Raw genomic sequence first — 18,921 nt, 5'->3', positions numbered from 1 at the left:
GGCTGACACCTGAAACCATAGCACAGAATACAGGTCATATGGGCTCCACACTGGGCCCTGTTCACAGAATTTAGGCATCTTCGCTTACCCCGCTTTAGGCTCTAAGCTCTTGCGGGGCAGGAACTGTACTGTCTTCAGTCTCCAGGTGTGTTTCGTGGGGGACACAAGCAGGACCACCCGACTCGGCCTGACACAAAGCCAACCTTTAGGACATGGTTGTCAACAGAAATGTGCTGAGCACACAGGCCCAAGGGATGCCTCTGACAGAGAGAAGGGCCCTCATCTTGGCAATGTGTGACCAGAGCAGAAGAGACTAGGTTGGTGGGAAATGTCCCCATGTTCCCAAGAGGCCATACCCTGAAGTGCCCCCAGCTAGAGCTGCCTGGGGTGACGGATGTGGGCTGCGTGATGGGAAATGTGAGGGGAAGTCCCTAAGGAGAGGCCCAAACACTTTACCAACATTAAGCAAAGAATGCCTGTCCTAAGGACAGCCACTGGGCTTGCCACACAGGACTGGTATCTACTGAGTGTCTTTGGCCAGAAGGGGCACTGCCCTGTGCATCAGGCAAGGGCATGATGTCCGTACATTCCTAGGAAGAAACTCCTCTTTGTTTAAAAATCACACACATTGGCTATTATGTTTCTGCCAAAGAAGAGAGGGTCAAGTCTCTGGGGAGGAGAGATGTAATTGGATATCCAGTGAGGCCCAACAGCTGTCTGCTCATACCAGCTGGTCTCACTACTGACGGGCCATGGGCCCAAGGCCTCCAAAGACTGCCTAAGCCCTCCAAAGACTGCCTAAGCCCTAAGAGCTCCAGAGTGCTGGACTACTGGGACAAGCAAAAGCATCCACCCGTGGGCTAAGAGCAAGGGCAGATAATCCCCAGGTGCTTCTGGGATGGAGATGAGGGAAGAGAGAGGCAGTAAGGTCTTTTGGGCCAATCTCAGTCTTTGGTGTCCTGTAACTTTGATCTCATTAAAAACAGAAGATGAAATAAACAGACTTGCACAAAAAAGGAAGCAAACCGTAAAACAGGTTGAGAAGAGAAGGGACAAATACAGGCCAGCCCATCAGGCTTCAACCTGTGACCTTGTAAGGCTCACACCGTAAGTGGGGCCACCTCATCTCGCGGCTGTAGAGACGCCTGAGAACACCGTGGCAGGGACGGAGGCAGCCTTCCCAGGCTGTCCATGATCGGTTCTGAGGGCTAACTGCCGTTTTCCCTGCTCTGGAAGAGCATAAATGATCCACAGATGGTCTTCCTACGTTACTGTATGAGCACCTGGCTCCTATGGTGGCCAAGAAATTTCATCTCATAAGCAAACTCCTAACAAACAAATGCTGCTTGCACAGGCATCGTTCAGGGCAGCATTATTCATGCGTGACAGTCCCCAAAGTGGAAAATGTATTCATCACCGAATGAATGGAGAGACAGAGTGTGGGTATATCCATACAACGGAATATGATCGAGCCATAAAAAGGAATGAAGTTCTGACACATGCTGTACCACAGATGAACCTCAGAAACATTAGGCTGAGTGAAAGAAGCCAGACACAAAGGCCGCAGACTGTATGATTCCATTGATATGAAATGTCCAGAATATGTCAATCTATAGAAACTGCAAGTAGCCTCATGCTGGCTGGCGGATGGGGGAGTTGGGTGGTGAGAGACGAGGGTACAGAGTTTCTACTTGAGCTAATGAAAATATTCTAAAAGTGACTGTAGTGATGGTTACACAGCGGCAAATATATTAAACTCTATTGAGTTACATACTTTAAATGGGTGAAGTATATGGTATGTGACTTATAGCTCAACACAGCAGCTTTTGAGACTTAGAAAGGATTGCCTGGAGCTCCCAACTGAGAATGAGGTGGTGAGATGGGCTCAGTGGGGAGAGTCCCAGGACTGCTATCCTGTCACAGGCACGGGGTGGGGAGTGATCATCCTGTCATCTCAGGCTTGCGGGGACAGAAATGCTCCTTTGTCCTGGGAGGCGCTAGGACAGCTAGGCTGGGCGTGTGTTTGGAAGAGGATGGCGGACCGGATCCTCCTCCGAACCAGGGGAGCTTTCACACTCATTTGCAACAGGCTGGACGGGGACTTATTTTCTAGGTCTTAACCCATCAGAGAAGAAGGGGTGGATGCTGGAGAGCCCAGGGGGGGAGCCCCCGAGCACAGCATGCCTGCTCTAGGCTCTGACCACCAGACCAGATCAGGGGCGGCCTCGGCCCATGACATAGCTTCAAGGCCGTTGACGTGCACCGAGCCTAGGTGGGTGCCAGACTAGGTCTAAGACCCGAGTGAGTTCACAGGCATTCCGGGTGGAGCGCCATGCACCCGCAGCCCCAGCCCACATGCACGACCCGTCACCAGGTCCAAGCCCCTGGATGCCCCGTTTTCCTCCTGGGTCTGGAGGCCCCGGGCTGGATGGAAGGTCCGCCTGGGTGCAGATGCCCCGTGCTCTGCAGCTGCCCCCGCCCCCAGGCCCCGGCAGAGGCGAAGGCACAGGCAGGCAGGCGTTACCTTGGGCTCAGACAAGGGCTCACACTCCCTGGTTGGTTTTTTGCTGGAATCGCCAGAGGGGAGGGAAAAGGGAAGTGAGAAGGGACACTTGGCACCCACGGCATGCCTGTCCCCCAACCCCCAAAGACACTCAGACCCTGAACACCAGCTTCACGGAGCTGTTGCCAGGGTGGTCAGGAGCAGGATACTCCCCCTCACTGTGAGACGTTTTGGGGGGTGGTGGTCCCATGAGTGAGATTGTCCTTGCTCACTCTTCATGGGGCCACAATCCCACCATCAAGCATGCATTCTCTGGGGTCTAACAGCCTGATAATCAACCATTCTCCCACCCCTGTTAAAATGCATGTACCCCCGGAGAAAGGTAAAAGTTCTCTGTCAGTCAAGGAGGCAGGCTGGGTCCAGGGTGGGGCAAATACCAAAGCCAGCAGCTTTGCTCTGACTTCCCCAGAGAGCCTGGCAGGGCTGATCTGAGTCTGGACACTGCTGCTGAGAGAATGGGCCCAGAGATGGTGGGGCAGGGCGGCCTCCAGCTCCCCACCCCAGGGATACTCACCTGAGCAGGTTTCCAGGTGCTGACAAGGAACGCTCCTCCCGCCGGCTGCCCTCAAACGGGTTCCCGAAGGAGCGTTTTCGTATCATGGTCTTCACCAGGATCTGGAAAGGAGAGGAGGAGGCTCAGCCACCTGGGGGTGGGGGGACTCCAGGCAACAGCCTCCCTCGTGCCATAGCACAAGTCTCCCATCTTTTTCCCTTCCCCTCCCCTCATTCCCACCCACCTGCACACAAACACCCTGCCCCCTGCCAGTTCCCAGGACTGATTGCTGATGGCGAGCCTTTGAGAAACATCCACCCAGGATACAGGAGCCAAAGCCATCACCAAGTCTTACTGGCCCACAGCCAGAATCTTCCACGGCTCCCTGGTTGTCAACAAGATATGGTCTAAACTCCTCAGTCTGACATCCAGAGCCCGTCACAGTCTAGTCTCAGCCTACCCAACTGCAGGAGAGCTGGCCTGCACTGTTTGTCCAGTGTCCGTGGTACCATCTGTCTCACCTGAGCCATCGCTGGACAGGCCCTCCTGGCCCGTCGACCTGTCTCCTCTTCAAGGCGAGGCTTTTCCTGGCGGTGAAAGCCGTCTACAACCACCCCAAAAGGCAACCAATTACTGCTTCCCAGGTATAATCTGAGAGGGAGGGGGATCACTGCACTTTTAATTTAAATGTAATTCACACGGCTTAAAATTCACCACTTTAAAGTGTACAGTTCAATGGTTTTTAGTATATTCACATCACCACTATCTAATTTCAGAACATTTACATCACCGCCAAGAGAAACCCAGTACCCATTAGCAGCCACCCACATTCCTCCTCCCCAGTCCCTGGCAACCACCAATCCACTTTCTGTCTCTATGGGTTTGTCTTTTCTCATTTCGGATAAATGCAATCATTCAGTATGTAGCCTCTGGGGTCTGGCTTCTTTTACTCAGCAAGCATGATGTTTGCAAGGTCCACCATGCTGCATTGCTTTATTCCTTTGTATGGCCTGGTAATAATCCTTTGTGTGGATACACATTTTGCTTATTTGTTCATCCATTGCTGGATATTTGGACCATTTCCGCTTTGGGGCTATTATGACTAACGCTACTATGTACATCTGTGTACAAGAGTTTGTGTGGACATACTTTCCACACAAAATGTTTTCATTTCTCTTGGATGTACACCTAGGAGTGGAATTCTCAGATCATCTGGTAACTCTGTGTAACACTTTACGGAGCTGCCCGATTGTCTTCTACAGCGGCTGCACCATTCTACAGTCCCAGGAGCAATACAAAAGGGCACCAGTTCCTCGGGGTGGGGGTGGGGGTGCATTTTTGTTGAGGATGAGAAGCTTTGGTCCCAGTCTAAGGAGCTGAGGAGGCATCCCAGGATATGGAGGGTGGCCCATCCACAAGTTGGTGTGATGTGAGGGCAAGAGAGGTCTGAGGTCCTGAAAGCCCTTCTACGCCTGAGAGGCGCTGGGAGCCAGCCTGTCCACGGCCGTGAGATGGAACTCTTTGGTGTCCCCCACCCCGCCCACTGGGAGACAGACAGGGTCCGCAGCTTGGTTGGGAAACACATGCCAGAGGAGGCGATCTTTGGGGAAAGGGTCACTATCCCTCTATCACGTCCCTCAGCCACTGCTCAGCTTCCCTCCTCTGCCTCCCAGTCTGCCCCTCAGCGCATCCTTTCTTTTTTAAAAAAAAAGTTAATTTGGCTGCATCGGATCTTTAGTTGTGGCTCGAGGGGGGTCTTCACTGCATCACGTGGGATTGTTTGTTGCAGTGCATAGACTCTCTACTTTGGGCGCTCGGGCTCCAGAGCATGTGGGCTCAGTAGTTGGAACGCAAGGGCTTAGCTGCAGAAGCATGTGGGATCTTAGTTCCCTGACCAAGGATTGAACCCATGTCCCCTGCACTGCAAGGCAGATTCTTAACCACTGGACCATCAGGGAAGTCTCTCGCCCTATCCTTTCTGAAACCCGTATCTGATTCCCTCACCCCCTGACTTGGTATCTCTCACCCCTATGAGTTTGGAACTTAACCTGTTACAGGCCACGGAGCCATGGAAGGTTCATGATGCTTTTGGCTGCTGTCGTTCATGAAAGAATTTTCAAAGAAGTGGCCTCAACACCTGTAAGGCTCTGGCCTCCCTTCCAAGTAAAGTATGATGTCTCTTCAAGCTGTTTCATATACTAAGCCTCTGGACTTTAAAAAAAAAAAAAAAAAAATTTTCATGCTAAAAGAGTAGGGGGAAGTGTTTTTAAAAACCACTGATTTACTAAAAGGTGGAAACCACCAAATGTCCATCAACTGATGAATAGATAAAATATGCTCTACTCCTATAATGGAACACTATTTGGCCCTAAAAAGGAATGACTGGGTACAATGTGGATGAATCTTGAAAACATTATGTTGAGTGAAAGAAACCAGACACAAAAGGCCACTTACTGTATGATTCCATTTATATGAAATGTCCAGAATAGGCAAGTCTATAGCAACAGTAGATGCCAGGGGTTGGGGGTGGTTGGGGAGGGAAGAGTGAGTGACTGTCAACAGGTATGGGGTTTCTCTTGGGGATGATGAAAATGTTCCAGAACTAGAGACGTGATGGCTGCAAATACTGTAAATGTATTAAATGCCACTGTATTGTTCACTTCAAAATGGTTAATTTTATATTACACGAATTTGACCTCAATTTAAAGAAAGAAAAGAAAAATGCTGAGATAAGAGAACGAAGGCCATGCCCCTTGACAAGCACGCATGGTGCCTCACTTGCCAAGGCCCAAGCTCTGTGGTTCCTGGAACATTTGGACCTGTTTCGCTCCCCCAGTGAGCCTGGCCAGCCCTCAGGACCCAGCGGAAGGGGCTCCTACCCTGCGAAGCCTCCCAGTCCCGCCCCTCTCCCCGCTGGCCTGTCACTGTGTGGACACTCAGTGTGTGATGGCACCAGAGGGTGAATCTTTCCAGATTCATCTTCCTCAAGAGGCCAGAAGCCCTATGAGGGCTGGCACTGTCCCGTGCTCATCTCTGTAACCTCATGCCTGGCACACACAGCTGAAGCCCCCACGGCCTCCTTGTCCCCCAAAAGTCAGTCTCCACGTGGGACCTTCCTCAGGCCAACACTGATCATGCCACTCCCCTGAATCAAATCCTGCAGATGCTTCCCACACTTCTGGGACCAAGATTTAAATTTCTGCTGTGGCCTCAGGACCTGTGTGCTCTGGCCCCACCTCCTGTCCAGCCTCATGCCACCCTCCATCCACCTCCTTAGCCCTGTTTCAGCTGCCCTGCTTTTCTTAAGGTTCCTCGTGGGCCTTGCCACCTCCCAACAGAGGGTCGCTGCATTTGCTGCTCCCTTTTCAGGAACACCCCACCCTTTACCCTCTTGGCCTGAACACCCCGCCATCCTCTTAGCATACGCCTTCCAGGAGGCTTTCCCCAACCCATCACCTGGGCTGCATCCCCCCAGGAGGTTCCCCTCGCAGCCCCTCTGTTACTTGCACGTTTACTTGTTGGTTCTTTGCCCAGCATCTGCAGGCACCATCTTGGTTTTATTCACCTCTGTATTCCCCGCTCCCACCACAGGCCTGAGACACCACTCTGTTCAAGAACTGTTTCCTGAATAATCAACGCCTATTTCAGACCTCTAGGATCAGACACCTTCTCCCAAGAATATTCACAACCAGGAACAGAATAACCCACAGCGGGTGCTGGGAGCCCGACGTCAGCTGCCTTCCCCACCACAGGCTCAGGACATGGGTGTGGTGGGCGGAGGAGAAGGAGTGGGTGGGTGTGGGTGAGTTTTCAACAGTGAAGATCATGCAGAGGCCCCTGGTCGGGGAGGAGGAGGAGGAGGAGAAGGAGGATGTGAATAGATCCCCCAGGGCTCAGGTTCTAGAGGGAGAGAGAGTGTGTGGGGAAGCAGAGGGCGAGGTGCAAAGCTGGGAGCGAAGGAGCCAGCACTGGGGCTCCTAAGGTCACTCGAGGCTGGATGCAGTATCTGGTCCCCCCGCAGAGCCCAGGGCCCTGCCTGCTGGGGCTGGTGCTAACTGAACACACCCAGGACTCCCGAGGTGGCCATGGTGAGGCAGCCCACTGGATTGCTCCCCTAGGACTGTTGCCCAACCCCCGGCCCCCTGAGGGTCTCCCTCCTGGAGTCAGACACCCTCTGGGCACAGTCTTGGCAAGTGGGTGATTCTCTGAGTCTCCAAGGTGATTCTCTAGCTCCATCTTCCTGGATCAGGACCCAAATTTAAGGCCATAAAAGGGGATCCAGTAGTCCCTGAGCAAACACCCCCCTCTAGGAGATGGGAAGAGTCACCCCGGCAGTTGCCCACACTGCAGAGATGAGAAGAGCTAAGCCGTCTGCTCTGGGGACAGGAGACCCAGTCAGGGATAGCCCCTCTAAAGACACCTTGGCTCCAGCTCCCCCCAGGCACCTGCCCTGAGCCTTCTAAAGCTCCTCCTTCTCCCCTGGACAAGCTCTGAAAGCAGGAATTCCACAAAGGGCAGAACAATCCTTAGAGAGGGGCTACTCTGTTTAAGTAACCTGGGACCCAGCTGCAGAGAGAACTCAAGCTAGAAGATGCAGGGGCCACCTGGCCTGCTGTGTGACCAAGGCCCAGGGGCTGGGAGCTGTGGGTGAGGGGCAGACCTGGCCAATCCCTGACTCTCAGGCCCAACACCTGCTTCTCAGTTGCCTGCCCGTGTCCTGGTTCATCCCTGCCAGGCTGCCTGTGGCTCTCTGGCCCTGCTCTTGAGCAGCGGTTCATCCTGCCTTACCACGGTTGCCAGGCTGGGAATGTGTTTGACTGAATTCTCGACCTCCTCTTCGGTCACCTCGACCAGCGTGCAGTTCTCGTCCTCCGATGGCAGCGGCTCCGCCCCATGCCTCGTGACCCAGGGGTGCAGCTTCAACGAAGGACAGGAGGGGTGAGGGGCCGTTGCCACTGGCTCCCAGAGACCCTGCCTGTGAGCAGAGCCAGGGAGGGGACGCGGGAGGGGAGAGCCAGTGGCCTGAGGTCAGGGATGCAAGAGAGCAGGCAAGCCAGGCAGAAGGTGGGGGTGAGCCAGGTGGGAGGAAACATGAGATAGATGGAGGGAGGGAGCCACGAGGCCAGAATGTGAGCTGGACCGGATTCTCCATCTCGCCCCGTGTCTTGGCAAAAGGGCCTGGAATTTGCCATCTGCCTTGCATGGTTGTCCAAGGAGCACCTATCACTCCTCTGCAATTCTCTCTGATGCCTGGAAGGCTCAGCTCAGAGCAGGCAGCATCCTTCCCATTTTACAGAAAGGGAAACTGAGGCTCAGGGTGGCACAGGGAGAACACTGAGAAGAACACAATTGGGAGGGGACTTCAGCAGAGGTCTGCCCCCCAACTACCTGCCTCTTGGATCCAAGCCTTTATCTGTAACATTTTGGGCAGCCCCCTCTTCAACTGCTAGTTAGCTGAGGTGCCTAGCTCCCGAAGGAAATCTCTAGATTTCTGAAAGGTCCATGTGTGTGCACGTGGCTGCAAGGGATCAGTAGGGATCTTATCTAATGCTGTTCTTACAACATAGCGGAATTCAGCAGGCAAGGGTCAGAGGTAGACAGTCAAATTGCTCACTAACTTCCTCTACTAACTGTATTTTCTCAAAGGGATAGGAAGCGTCAAGGAAAAGACCCCAAGATTTCGGCAGCCACAATGGAGCATACAGAGACTCTGGTCTGGTCTAGGGAGGTAGAGGCCATCAATTTAAGCCAAGTGGAGCAAGTGCTAGCTGCTTGGCTGGTAGCAGATCCCACTTCCACAATCACAGTGAACACAAGTCCCAAATCCTCCCCCACTGGCTCCCAGCACCCTAGAGGCCACAGGGCATTGGAGGGCAGTGGTGCAGAAGAGAGTGTGGCACTGTCAACAGCGGAATATGGGGCCTGACCGAGGCAGGGTTGAGCCAAAAAACCCAAGCAGAGGAGACAGGCTGAGCCCCTGGAACACGCCCCAAGGGACAGCAGATACCTTGATCTCTGGCACCACAATCCTCGACTCAGGGTTCTTGTCCAACATGCGTGTGATCAGGTCCTTCAAGTCCTCGGCTATGTCAGGCCTTGGGGGAGGAGATACATCAAGGGTGGGAGACGTCACCAAGGGCTCGGAGAAGGTAGCGACTTATGGTACGTGAAGGATACTCACTGATCTGGAAATTCCAGAGCCTGGCTCTTGATCTTACTGTGTAAACACATGATCCGCTCGTCCATGAACGGGCACTGCGAAGAGAGGTCAGGGACACAGCGGCCATCAAGGGCTGGCACAGCTGTCCTTCAAGGGCAGGCGGCACTCCACATGGGTCACAGCAGAGAAAGAAACAGCCCAGCAGCCCAGTCCAGGGAGGAGGCAGTTCCTATACCCCAGAGATCTAAAAGGACCAGGAGTATCTTTCCAGAAGGGTTAGAGCCTTTCTAACTACACTGGCTTTCCTCTGTACCTGTGCTTTAATTTACCTACATAAAATGTTAGTCACTCAGTCGTGTCTGACTCTTTGTGACCCCATGGACCACAGCCCGCCAGTCTCCTCTGTCCATGGAATTCTCCAGGCAAGAATACTGGAGAGGGTAGCCATTCCCTTCTTCAGAGAATCTTCCCAACCTAGGAATTGCACCTGGGGCTCTCCCACTGCAGGCAGATTCTTTACCATCTGAGCCATCAAGGAAGATCATAAAGCAAAGACCGAAAGCAAACACTCACTTCACCCACCTGCCCTGTGAACATTAATAATACAAAGAAAAATACAAAAGACAAAGCAGCAGTAGCTGTGATTGGTGAGGGCTCAGCCTGGGCCAGGCATTGTATTGAGGTTTCTCAGGACCAACGTCTCATTTGGCTGTTACCTCTGCCTGGAATGTTCTTCATACCAGTATCTGCATGGCTTGTTTTATTCCATCATTTAGGTGTCTGATCAAAGCTCAGCCTCTCAGGGAGGTCTTCCAGAGCTCCTGTCTAAAATGGACACCCACTCCACCTCCATATGATTTCTCACCATCACATGTCCCCTCCTGACATTATATTCCATATGTATTAGGGAAATTTCCCTGTGGTCAGTGGTTAGGATTCTGCGTTCCCACTGCTAGGGACACAGGTTCAATCCCTGATTGGGGAACTAAGATCCCACATGCCACATGGTGTGGCCAAAACATAAAACCATATGGATTTATTCACTGTTTAATTCCTGCACGGGAATGTCAGCTCCAAGAGGGCATGGATTTTTGTCTGTCTTGCTCACTGCTGACACCCAGTGCCCAAGAACATCCCTGGCACAAAGTAGGGGCTCAATAAATAGCTGGTGAATTAATGAATGCTTGAATTATTTCTGCTGATCCTCTCAGAAGCCATAAAAAATAGTAAATACTGGACTTCCATGGTGGTCAAGTGGTTAAGAATCTGCCTGCTAATGCAGCAGACCCGGGTTCCATACCTGGTCCAAGAAGATCCCACATGCCACAGGGGAACTAAACCTGCAAGTCCCAACTACTGAGCCTGCACCCTAGAGAAGGCACACTGCAGCTACTGAGCCCACGCGACACAGCTAGAGCGCAGCTCCCACTCACCGCAACTAGAGAAAACCTGCACACAGCAACGAAGACCCAGGGCAGCCAAAAATGAGTAAATAAATAATTTAAAAAATAGCAAATATTATTCTCATTTTACAGAAGAGAAAAAACAGAAGCTCAGAGAGGTGCCATGTCCTAGAAAGCATGAAACTGGTATTTAAGCCTAGACTGTACCCTGAAGCCTATTCACACACCACCTCCTGGGTGACAAGGCGATCTTCTCACAGGGGGAAGGGCCTGACCCAGGAGGAGCTCAGGGATTGTTTTGGAAAAAGAAACCTTTATGCAGGGTGCTCAAAAGGCTGCAAAAGGTCACAGAAAGTGACCTTGTCTACTCCTGTCCAAGGAAAATGATGCCATGAAAAACAATAACTTGATATGTCAAGATTGCACAGGTGCATCCATTTGACAACTCAGCAAATAGTACACTTTTAACATCTGTAGATTCCCTGATGTGTAAATGTTAGCCCAAAAGAAAAAAATGAAAGCCACAGATAGTGAACTCTGGCAAATGACTGCACTCTGAAGCATATGTAAGAAGGTATAATTCTTACAACTTGACTACAGGATTGAAAATTTTCTAATCAAATGTTGGGTTGTGGGGAGATTATAAACTCCTTTACTTCTCCATGGGATCAGTTTCTTAAGCTTTCCTCAACAGGAGCATAAGCTCAGGAGAAGGAATAATTCTCACTTTTACTGCTCACATAATCAGTCTGAACTGTAGAATTAAAAATGCTGCTGCTGCTGCTAAGTCGCTTCAGTTGTGTCCAACTCTGTGCAACCCCATAGACGGCAGCCCACCAGGCTCCCCCGTCCCTGGGATTCTCCAGGCAAGAACACTAGAGTGGGTTGCCTTTTCCTTCTCCAATGCATGAAAGTGAAAAGTGAACGTGAAATCGCTCAGTCGTGTCTGACTCTTCTCGACCCCATGGACTGCAGCCCACCAGGCTCCTCCATCCATGGGATTTTCCAGGCAAGAGTACTGGAGTGGGGTGCCATTGCCTTCTCCAAGAATTAAAAATAGAAGCCCCTAAATACGAGTAATATAAAAATAACAAAAGAACAACAAAATGAAGACAAACAGCACTCCCTAAATCAATAATGCCAAATGTTTTAAATTCCATTCCAATTCTATTCTTCCAACAACAGCTTCTAGGAACACTGTTGAGAAGAACATCAAAGCAGTACCAGGCTCAGAAAGAAAGATTGCAGTTATTGATTAGTGATGCCTATCTCCTGTTTAGAAGTGGAAAGAGGTGCACATTTGCTGTCCTTGACCTAAATTCATCAACTGTATTTACAACCTCTAGAGCCTCTGCCAAAACCCCGTTTTAGCAGGTTGTCTTTTCACAGATATGACTGTCATGCACAGCTATGTATATTTGGGAAGGCATACTTTTTTATATTCAGATCTAACTGTGGAAATAAAATAACTTTTAAATGAGTAAGTACTATCTCCCTGCAAGGGTAACTATTAGTCCAAGGGAGCCACCCACAACACCCAGGACACAGGACATCCCACCTTACCTGGCCAAACACAAAGCAGTACAGTGTCACACCCATGGCCCAAACATCCAGTGCCTGCAAGAAAAAGAGAGCTCAGTGTGAGGGGGCAAGGGGCAGTAAAGGGCATAACCTTCTTTCACCTGTCCAGGATCCAATCCTCCAGCTTTCCTTTGGGGAAGCATCTCTTTTTCACTGCTCAGACCATGGGAGTTTGAATAGGGTTGTTCCTGCCCATCAAACCCCACATCTGACTGAGCACATGATTCAGGCCTGGCCAATGAAAGCAACACTTTCCCCAGGCAGTGTGATTTGTTCAAGGATGGGCACATGACCCGGAACTGTCCTATCAGAGCAACACTTCGTCAGGCACAGTGATTGGTTCGAGGATGGGCCACACTGGGCCAATTACAGCCAATCCTAGGATTTTCATTTGAGTCCTACAGAAAGAAAAATGCTCTTTCCACTGAGGCTTGTAAACTGGTAGAAAATAGCCTGGAATTGCTAATGACGTTCACCTGGGGAGGAAACTAATTCAGGAAAACAGAGCTGAACCCCACTCCTCACCCACAGATCACTCTTTACCAGTGAGTTAGATTTTTGCCACTTACAACTGAAAGGACCCTAACACAGGCAGAACTGCACATCTCAGGCAGGTCCAAACCTACCTTCCCAGAGAAGATCTTCCGGGTTTCCGAGAGCGACTCAGGAGCCATGAAGGCCGGGGTGCCCACAGTGTTAGAGAGAAGGGCATCACTGCCCTTGAACTCATTGCTCACACCAAAGTCCGCGATCTTGATGTGCCCATCTTCTCCCACCAGCAGGTTGGAAGGTTTGATGTCCCGGTGGATGATCTTCTGGTAGTGTACTGGGGGCAGGATGGGAGAGAGGGGACAGAGAATCCACACGAGGAGCTCCATGCGGCCCACAGAGCCCAGAGACACAGGCAGGAGGCCCTCTGTTCTTCCAGGGTCCCAGGCCCTTCCCAGCCTTCCCCTCCCAAACCTGTGAAACACCCTCAGCTCTAAAAGTTAAGGGGAATGTCTCTAAGGAAGCTGGCCCATCCTCCAAAGTGAGGAGTGAAATACTGACTGCCAATAGTAATTGGTAACCGCCTGCCACAGTCTAAGTCATGTGTGCATGGAGAGCTTTTGCTGAGCTTGGCTCCCAGCTAGAAGCCTTAAAACTTGTGACAGTCAAGCATGTTTTCATTTATTAACGCCACCTCACAACCTGTTCACCAAACCAACAATGACTGGAACAGGTATGATTTGAAGTGTGAAACACAGCAGGATTGGGACTTGGCCAACGGTTCCTGCCTGGGTGTCTGCCCATGGGCAAGGACAATCCTACAATCTGGAAGACCCAACTGTGTTTCCGGGGTGGTGATGATGATGATGATGATACTGGTAACAGGAGCAGCAGCTGCTTTTACTGAATGCTAAGTGTTAAGTGCTCCTCATTCACCCCATTTCAGTGTCACAACAAGCCTGTGTAACACCAGGCAAAGGGTGTAAGTCAAAATGTTTAACAACCAGTAGCAGAAAGGACACCCTGCCAATCAGAACACTGATGTCCTGGCTGATTTCAGACCTTGTGAGAGATATTTTATTCCCATTTTACAGATGAGGAACTAAGGTTCCCAGAGGTTAACAGGATCCCAGGGTTCCTGGGAATAAAGGGTGATGCTAGGAAATTAACAGTGCCTGGTAGAAAGAACTGGATAAACAGTCACTAACACTATTGCTCTTAGTTTTTCTGTGTGGCCAGAAGAAGGGTTTCTGCTTGGAGGGGGTGTCGCCATAGCTCAGGCAGCTCTGTTTCCTGCCCACCTCCCTGTGCTCCAGGAGGGAAGTAAGAAACCTTCCACTTTCCATCCACTATCTGGGAACACTAACCACCCCCTGGGTGAGAGTCCTCCTGTGAGCCCCGCTTACAGTACTCGATGCCTTTGATTAGATCCTGGAAGTAGAAACGGGCCTGGTCTTCAGAGAGTGGTTTGAGGGTGGGCACTTCCATCACAGGCCTGAAAGGTCGACACACACATGAAAAGCAAACCAGAAACACCAGCCTTTGCCCCCTCCCACCACCTCATTCAGCTTTAAAGCTCAAGAAGCTTCGGGCCTCATACCTGCTGGGAATGGGGACACTCACCCTTGGTTGACCAGTTCAAACACTGTAGGAGAGAGAAGGGGGTGAATGGTTACACTGGAAAAATGGAAATCCATCTTCCTCCCCTCCTCCCCAGCTCCCAACCACCCCTAGAAACACTGAGAAGCACTGAAACTAACATGGGGGCTGGGGAGGGGAACAGTCCACTGAACCAAAACCACAGAAGGTTCTGCTTTTCTAAGTTCCCATCAGGAAGCTAGGGGTCAGAGATTTCTGGTGTCCCTGGGACCCCAGGCTGGCTATACATCTGGTCCTCAAAACAGCTGAGGACCCTCTGCCAGAGGAGACAAAGCAGGGAGACTGGAAACAGGTGGGGACAGCCTCTTTCATTGTCTTCTCATACCTAGGTGGGAGGGGGTGGGAGGGGAGTCCCAGGGATACGACTGATGCTAAACTATGTCCTGTCACTCATCCACGTCCTGAGCCAAAGACCTGCCAAAGAACAGGTCTAATGTGGATTTATGTGGACACAAAAGCAGCAGCCCTAGGGGTCTACTGAACCCTAGCAAAGTTTCAGTTCAAGAAACAGCAAGAACAAATTTCAATGACCCCTCTCACATTTTCCAAGCTGCTAGGCTATGTCAGGCTACGTAAACCAAGAATTGTCGGATAATGTTGTTCCAGCTCTTTAGCACTCTGTGTCAGCTGGCGCTCCAACCAGTGACTTCGAATCAAATCAAGACTTGGAGCTAGAGGTGGGGAGGGTGATCTCCCTGCCACCTCAAAGGCCAGCTGATTCTGTTCCTCCTCAACAGGGCCTTTCTTGACTCACTGCCTGCTAGCTTCCTCACAGCCCTGTGTATGTGGGATTCCCCACCCCACCATCAAGTATTAGATACACTACGTTTAGGGAATGCACAGGGTTTTTGTTGTTGGAGAAGGGCGGTATTTTTTGCATTTCTAAAAGTTGAGGTGAAATTTCAGAATATACAACTATTCTAAAGTGCATGATTTAGTGGTATCTAGCAGTCCACTGCCTCCAGGGCAAGCATCGCCTCTAATTCCAGCACATTTTCAGTCCCCTAAAAAGAAACCCTGTGCCCATTAGTAGTCACTCCCCACACCCCTTCCCACAGCCCCTGGCAACCACTAATCTGCTTTCTGTTTCTATAGATTTGCCTATTCTGGACATGTCATATATATTGACTCATACAATATGTGACCCCTAGTAACATGCTTTTTCACTTAGCATGTTTTCAGAATTCATCCACATTGTAGCATGTATCAGTACTTTCTCCCTTTTAATGGCTGTATAATATTCCATAGTATGGATATGCTACATTTTGTTTACCTGTTCATCAGCTGATGAACACCTGGGCTATTTCCACATTTTGGCTATTATGAATAATGCTGCTATGAACATTCATGCACAAGAATTCCTGCACAAGTGTTTATGTGTGGCTGTTTTCAATTCTTTGGGGGTACCTAGGAGCAGAATTGCCAGGTCACGTGGCGTAGTTATTTTAATTTTGTTCTGCTTGAACAGATATAACTGGGACTATGAAGCAGTACTTTAGGAAATGAAAAAAAACAGGACAGTGGATTTCAAAGTCCCATGGAGAATGATTTTGGAGTTTTCTGTTTTCTAGAAGCAAACACTTGAGCTTCTTATGGAAGAAAAGTGTTTCAAAGCTGTCCAAAGGCTGAGATGGCCAAAGGGAAAGAACCAGCTCCTCAGACAAAAAGAAGGCTTAAAGGCTCAGATCAGAAAAGGAACTTAACTCCCCCAGGGCCACACCCTGTTTTCAGGTTCATCAACCAGCAATGGCCAAACCCGAGTTAGGGCAAATCTGCTGTGGCTTCAGGCTGTGGTTAGAAGCAAAGGCAATGGCAAGGCTCCCACCAAGAGGAGCGCTGGGCCCCTCAGCTCCCGCTTTCCCACCTTGTAAACTTAACTTTCAAGAGCTGCTTCATGAATTTCAATGTTTCCTCCCAAGCACCAAAACTCAGTTGGCATGAGGGAAGCTGGCCTGTTGAAACAGGTGTATTTTCAAGTCACTCACAGTTTAACCCCTCCTGGGCCTGAGTGGCAGGTGGGAAGTTTTTAACCTCGAGAAATACTGATCATGTTCTCTACCCTTTGAGAGTCAGGCCTGCAGGTGCAGAACCCTTGCCGATATCTGCTAACTGGCTTCACACGCTGCCTATTCTGTCCTAGCCACACACAGCTATGGCTGGAAATGAAAAAATAAAGTATTGGGATTGTTTCAAAATCACTGGAATCAACACACCAAAACCACATGGCTCCATCCCACTTTGCCACCTCAAGAAGTGAAAAACTCTGTCCATGAAGCTGCCTGGTCCAAACGGCTTAGGCAACTCCTCTTTGAGGCTTGAGTCATGTTCTTTACATACTCATTCAACTCCTCAGCTCAGTACCCTCCAAGGGGGACATGCTTGGCAGTCCAGTGGTTAAGAATCAGCCCTGCAATGCAGGGCATGCAGGTTCAATCCCCAGTCAAGGAACTAAGATCCCACATGCTATGAAGCAACTAAACCTACGTACCACAACTAGAGAAGCCTGCATGCCACAACTAAGACCAATCACAGCCAAATAAATAAATATTAAAAAAAAAAAAAAGTCCTCCAAGGGCCCCCTTCTCTCTCAGAGTAAAAGGCAGTCTTACAATGACATGAAATGCCCTTTGCCATCTGGTTCCCAGGGTCCTGCACAGGTCTCACCTCCATGAAGCATCCCAGGAACCACTGTTTCCCAAGCCTCCAACCTGGAACTCCTGAGTCCCCTGACCCTGCTCAGGTTAGCTTTTGTCCATGGTGCTGTCACCTTCGAGCTTCCCTGGTGGCTCAGCTGGTAAAGAATCTGCCTGCAATGTGGGAGACCTGGGTTCAATCCCTGGGTTGGGAAGATCCCCTGGAGAAGGGAATGGCTACCCACTCCAGTGTTCTGGCCTGGAGAATCCCATGGACTGTACAGTGCATGGGGTCACAGAATCGGACACGACTAAATAACTAAACACACAGCATAGCTGTCACCTCTAATACTTAGGTCGCATGTATCCGTCTGCCCTCATCAGAGCACTAAAATGCCCTGAGGGTGGAGGGCCAGGGTTTGAGTTTCATTCCCTGAAGAGCCGGGATCAGGGCCTGACAAACTGTGACATTTGTTGAATGGACAACCCACCTCCTCAAAAACAGCTCAAAGCCATTCAGAGTCAGGTCCGGGGCCTCAGGTGAGTGAACAATGCTGGGGATGCCATTCTGGGCCCCAAATGACCTTTTATATTTTGTGTTTTCTTCTGTGTTCCCCCAAACTTCACTTGTTTGCCTACCATGGTTATAATCTGGCTATATTTATATACTATGTAAACTATCATTTATTTCACACTTTTAAATTGATTTAGTATGAAAACTTTTAGTCTTATCTCAGGTAATAAAATCCATGAAATCATGAGTTTAGTGTGCTGGTTATAGTTTTTCCTATACAAATGGTAAAATAAGTCTAAAAAATGTTTTAAATGGTTGTCCATATACCACCTAAAATGATCTCATATATTTTTTTCAAATCATCTTTCTTCTTAAATTGTATTTATTTTTGTCTGTGTTGGGTCTTCATTGCAGCAAGCAGGGGCTACTCCTCGTGGCGATGCATAGGCTTCTCATTGTGGTGGCTTCTTTTGTTACAAAGCACGGGCTCTAGAGCACAAGCTCAGTAGTTGGGGCACATGGGCTTAATTGTCCTGCAGCACGTGGACATTCCCAGAGCCAGGGATCAAACCTGTGTCCCCTGCACCAACAGGCAGATTCATTACCAATGGACCATCAGGGAAGTTCCTGTCTCATACATTTAAAGTGGTGCATGTACCACATTGAGAAATTGTGACTCTGTGATGTTCATAATTTTATATGAATGTTTCACAATTTTTTTAGGTTTTCATACCTAATGGTATTTATTGTGTACTTCTAAAATGTTTCTTAAGGAAGGGTTTTAAAGTTCTAAAATTTGAGGATGACCTACACACTAGATGCTCCTAAGGAATTGGCATTAACTTTTCAGGTGCGATTGTGGTATTGTGGTATTGTGAGGGCTGCCCAGGTGGCACAAGAGGTAAAGAACCCACCTGCCAATGCAGGAGACATAAGAGACATGGGTTTGACCCCTGGGTTGGGAAGATCCCCTGGAGGAAGGCATGACTCAAGTATTCTTGCCTGGAGAATCCCATGGACAGAGGAGCCTGGCAGACTATAGTCCATGGTGGTGATGGTTTAGTCGCTAAGTCATGTCCAACTCTTGCAATGCACCATGGACATAGCCCTCAAGACTCCTCTGTCCCTAAGATTTTCCAGGCAAGAATACTAGAATGGGTTGCCATTTCCTTCTCCAGGGGATCTTCCCAGCCCAGGGATCGAACCCAGGTCCCCTGCATTGCAGGCAGATTCTTTACCGACTGAACTACCAGGGAAGCCCCTACAGCCCATAGGGTGGCAAAGGGGCAGACACAACTGAAGTGACTAGGAGATGCAGGCTAAGGTTTTTAGGAACTAATGTGTCAGGATGTCTGCTACTTTACTTTTGGATGGTTCAGAAAAAAAAAATAGAGAAATGGATGGGTGGGTGGCTAAACTGATAAAG

The 18,921-nt window shown here is 49.9% G+C and overlaps 1 protein-coding gene across 6 annotated transcripts in view; it reads right to left on the bottom strand.

The window, feature by feature from the left end:
• The window catches only part of CAMKK2 (calcium/calmodulin dependent protein kinase kinase 2), a 52,195-nt gene that overhangs the window by 3,446 nt on the left and 29,828 nt on the right, over positions 1–18,921 (bottom strand). For 2 of the 6 annotated variants that reach the window (XM_055550959.1, XM_055550960.1), the window contains exons 8-16: positions 14,313–14,334; positions 14,096–14,184; positions 12,827–13,026; positions 12,183–12,236; positions 9,238–9,311; positions 9,064–9,151; positions 7,845–7,973; positions 3,078–3,178; positions 2,525–2,567 (exon numbers count right to left, since the gene is read on the bottom strand). In XM_055550959.1, the coding sequence (XP_055406934.1) occupies positions 2,525–2,567; positions 3,078–3,178; positions 7,845–7,973; positions 9,064–9,151; positions 9,238–9,311; positions 12,183–12,236; positions 12,827–13,026; positions 14,096–14,184; positions 14,313–14,334 (800 nt within the window). Of the gene's footprint in view, positions 1–2,524; positions 2,568–3,077; positions 3,179–3,577; positions 3,661–7,844; positions 7,974–9,063; positions 9,152–9,237; positions 9,312–12,182; positions 12,237–12,826; positions 13,027–14,095; positions 14,185–14,312; positions 14,335–18,921 lie in introns of those variants that run through there. The other 4 variants (XM_055550963.1, XM_055550962.1, XM_055550961.1 and 1 more) reach the window with 4 other exon arrangements.

Source organism: Bubalus kerabau, chromosome 16, assembly GCF_029407905.1.
Source record: "Bubalus kerabau isolate K-KA32 ecotype Philippines breed swamp buffalo chromosome 16, PCC_UOA_SB_1v2, whole genome shotgun sequence".
Lineage (NCBI taxonomy): Eukaryota > Metazoa > Chordata > Mammalia > Artiodactyla > Bovidae > Bubalus > Bubalus kerabau.
The sequence above is the reverse complement of the archived record's forward strand: the minus strand, read 5'-3'. Positions and strand labels throughout refer to the sequence as shown.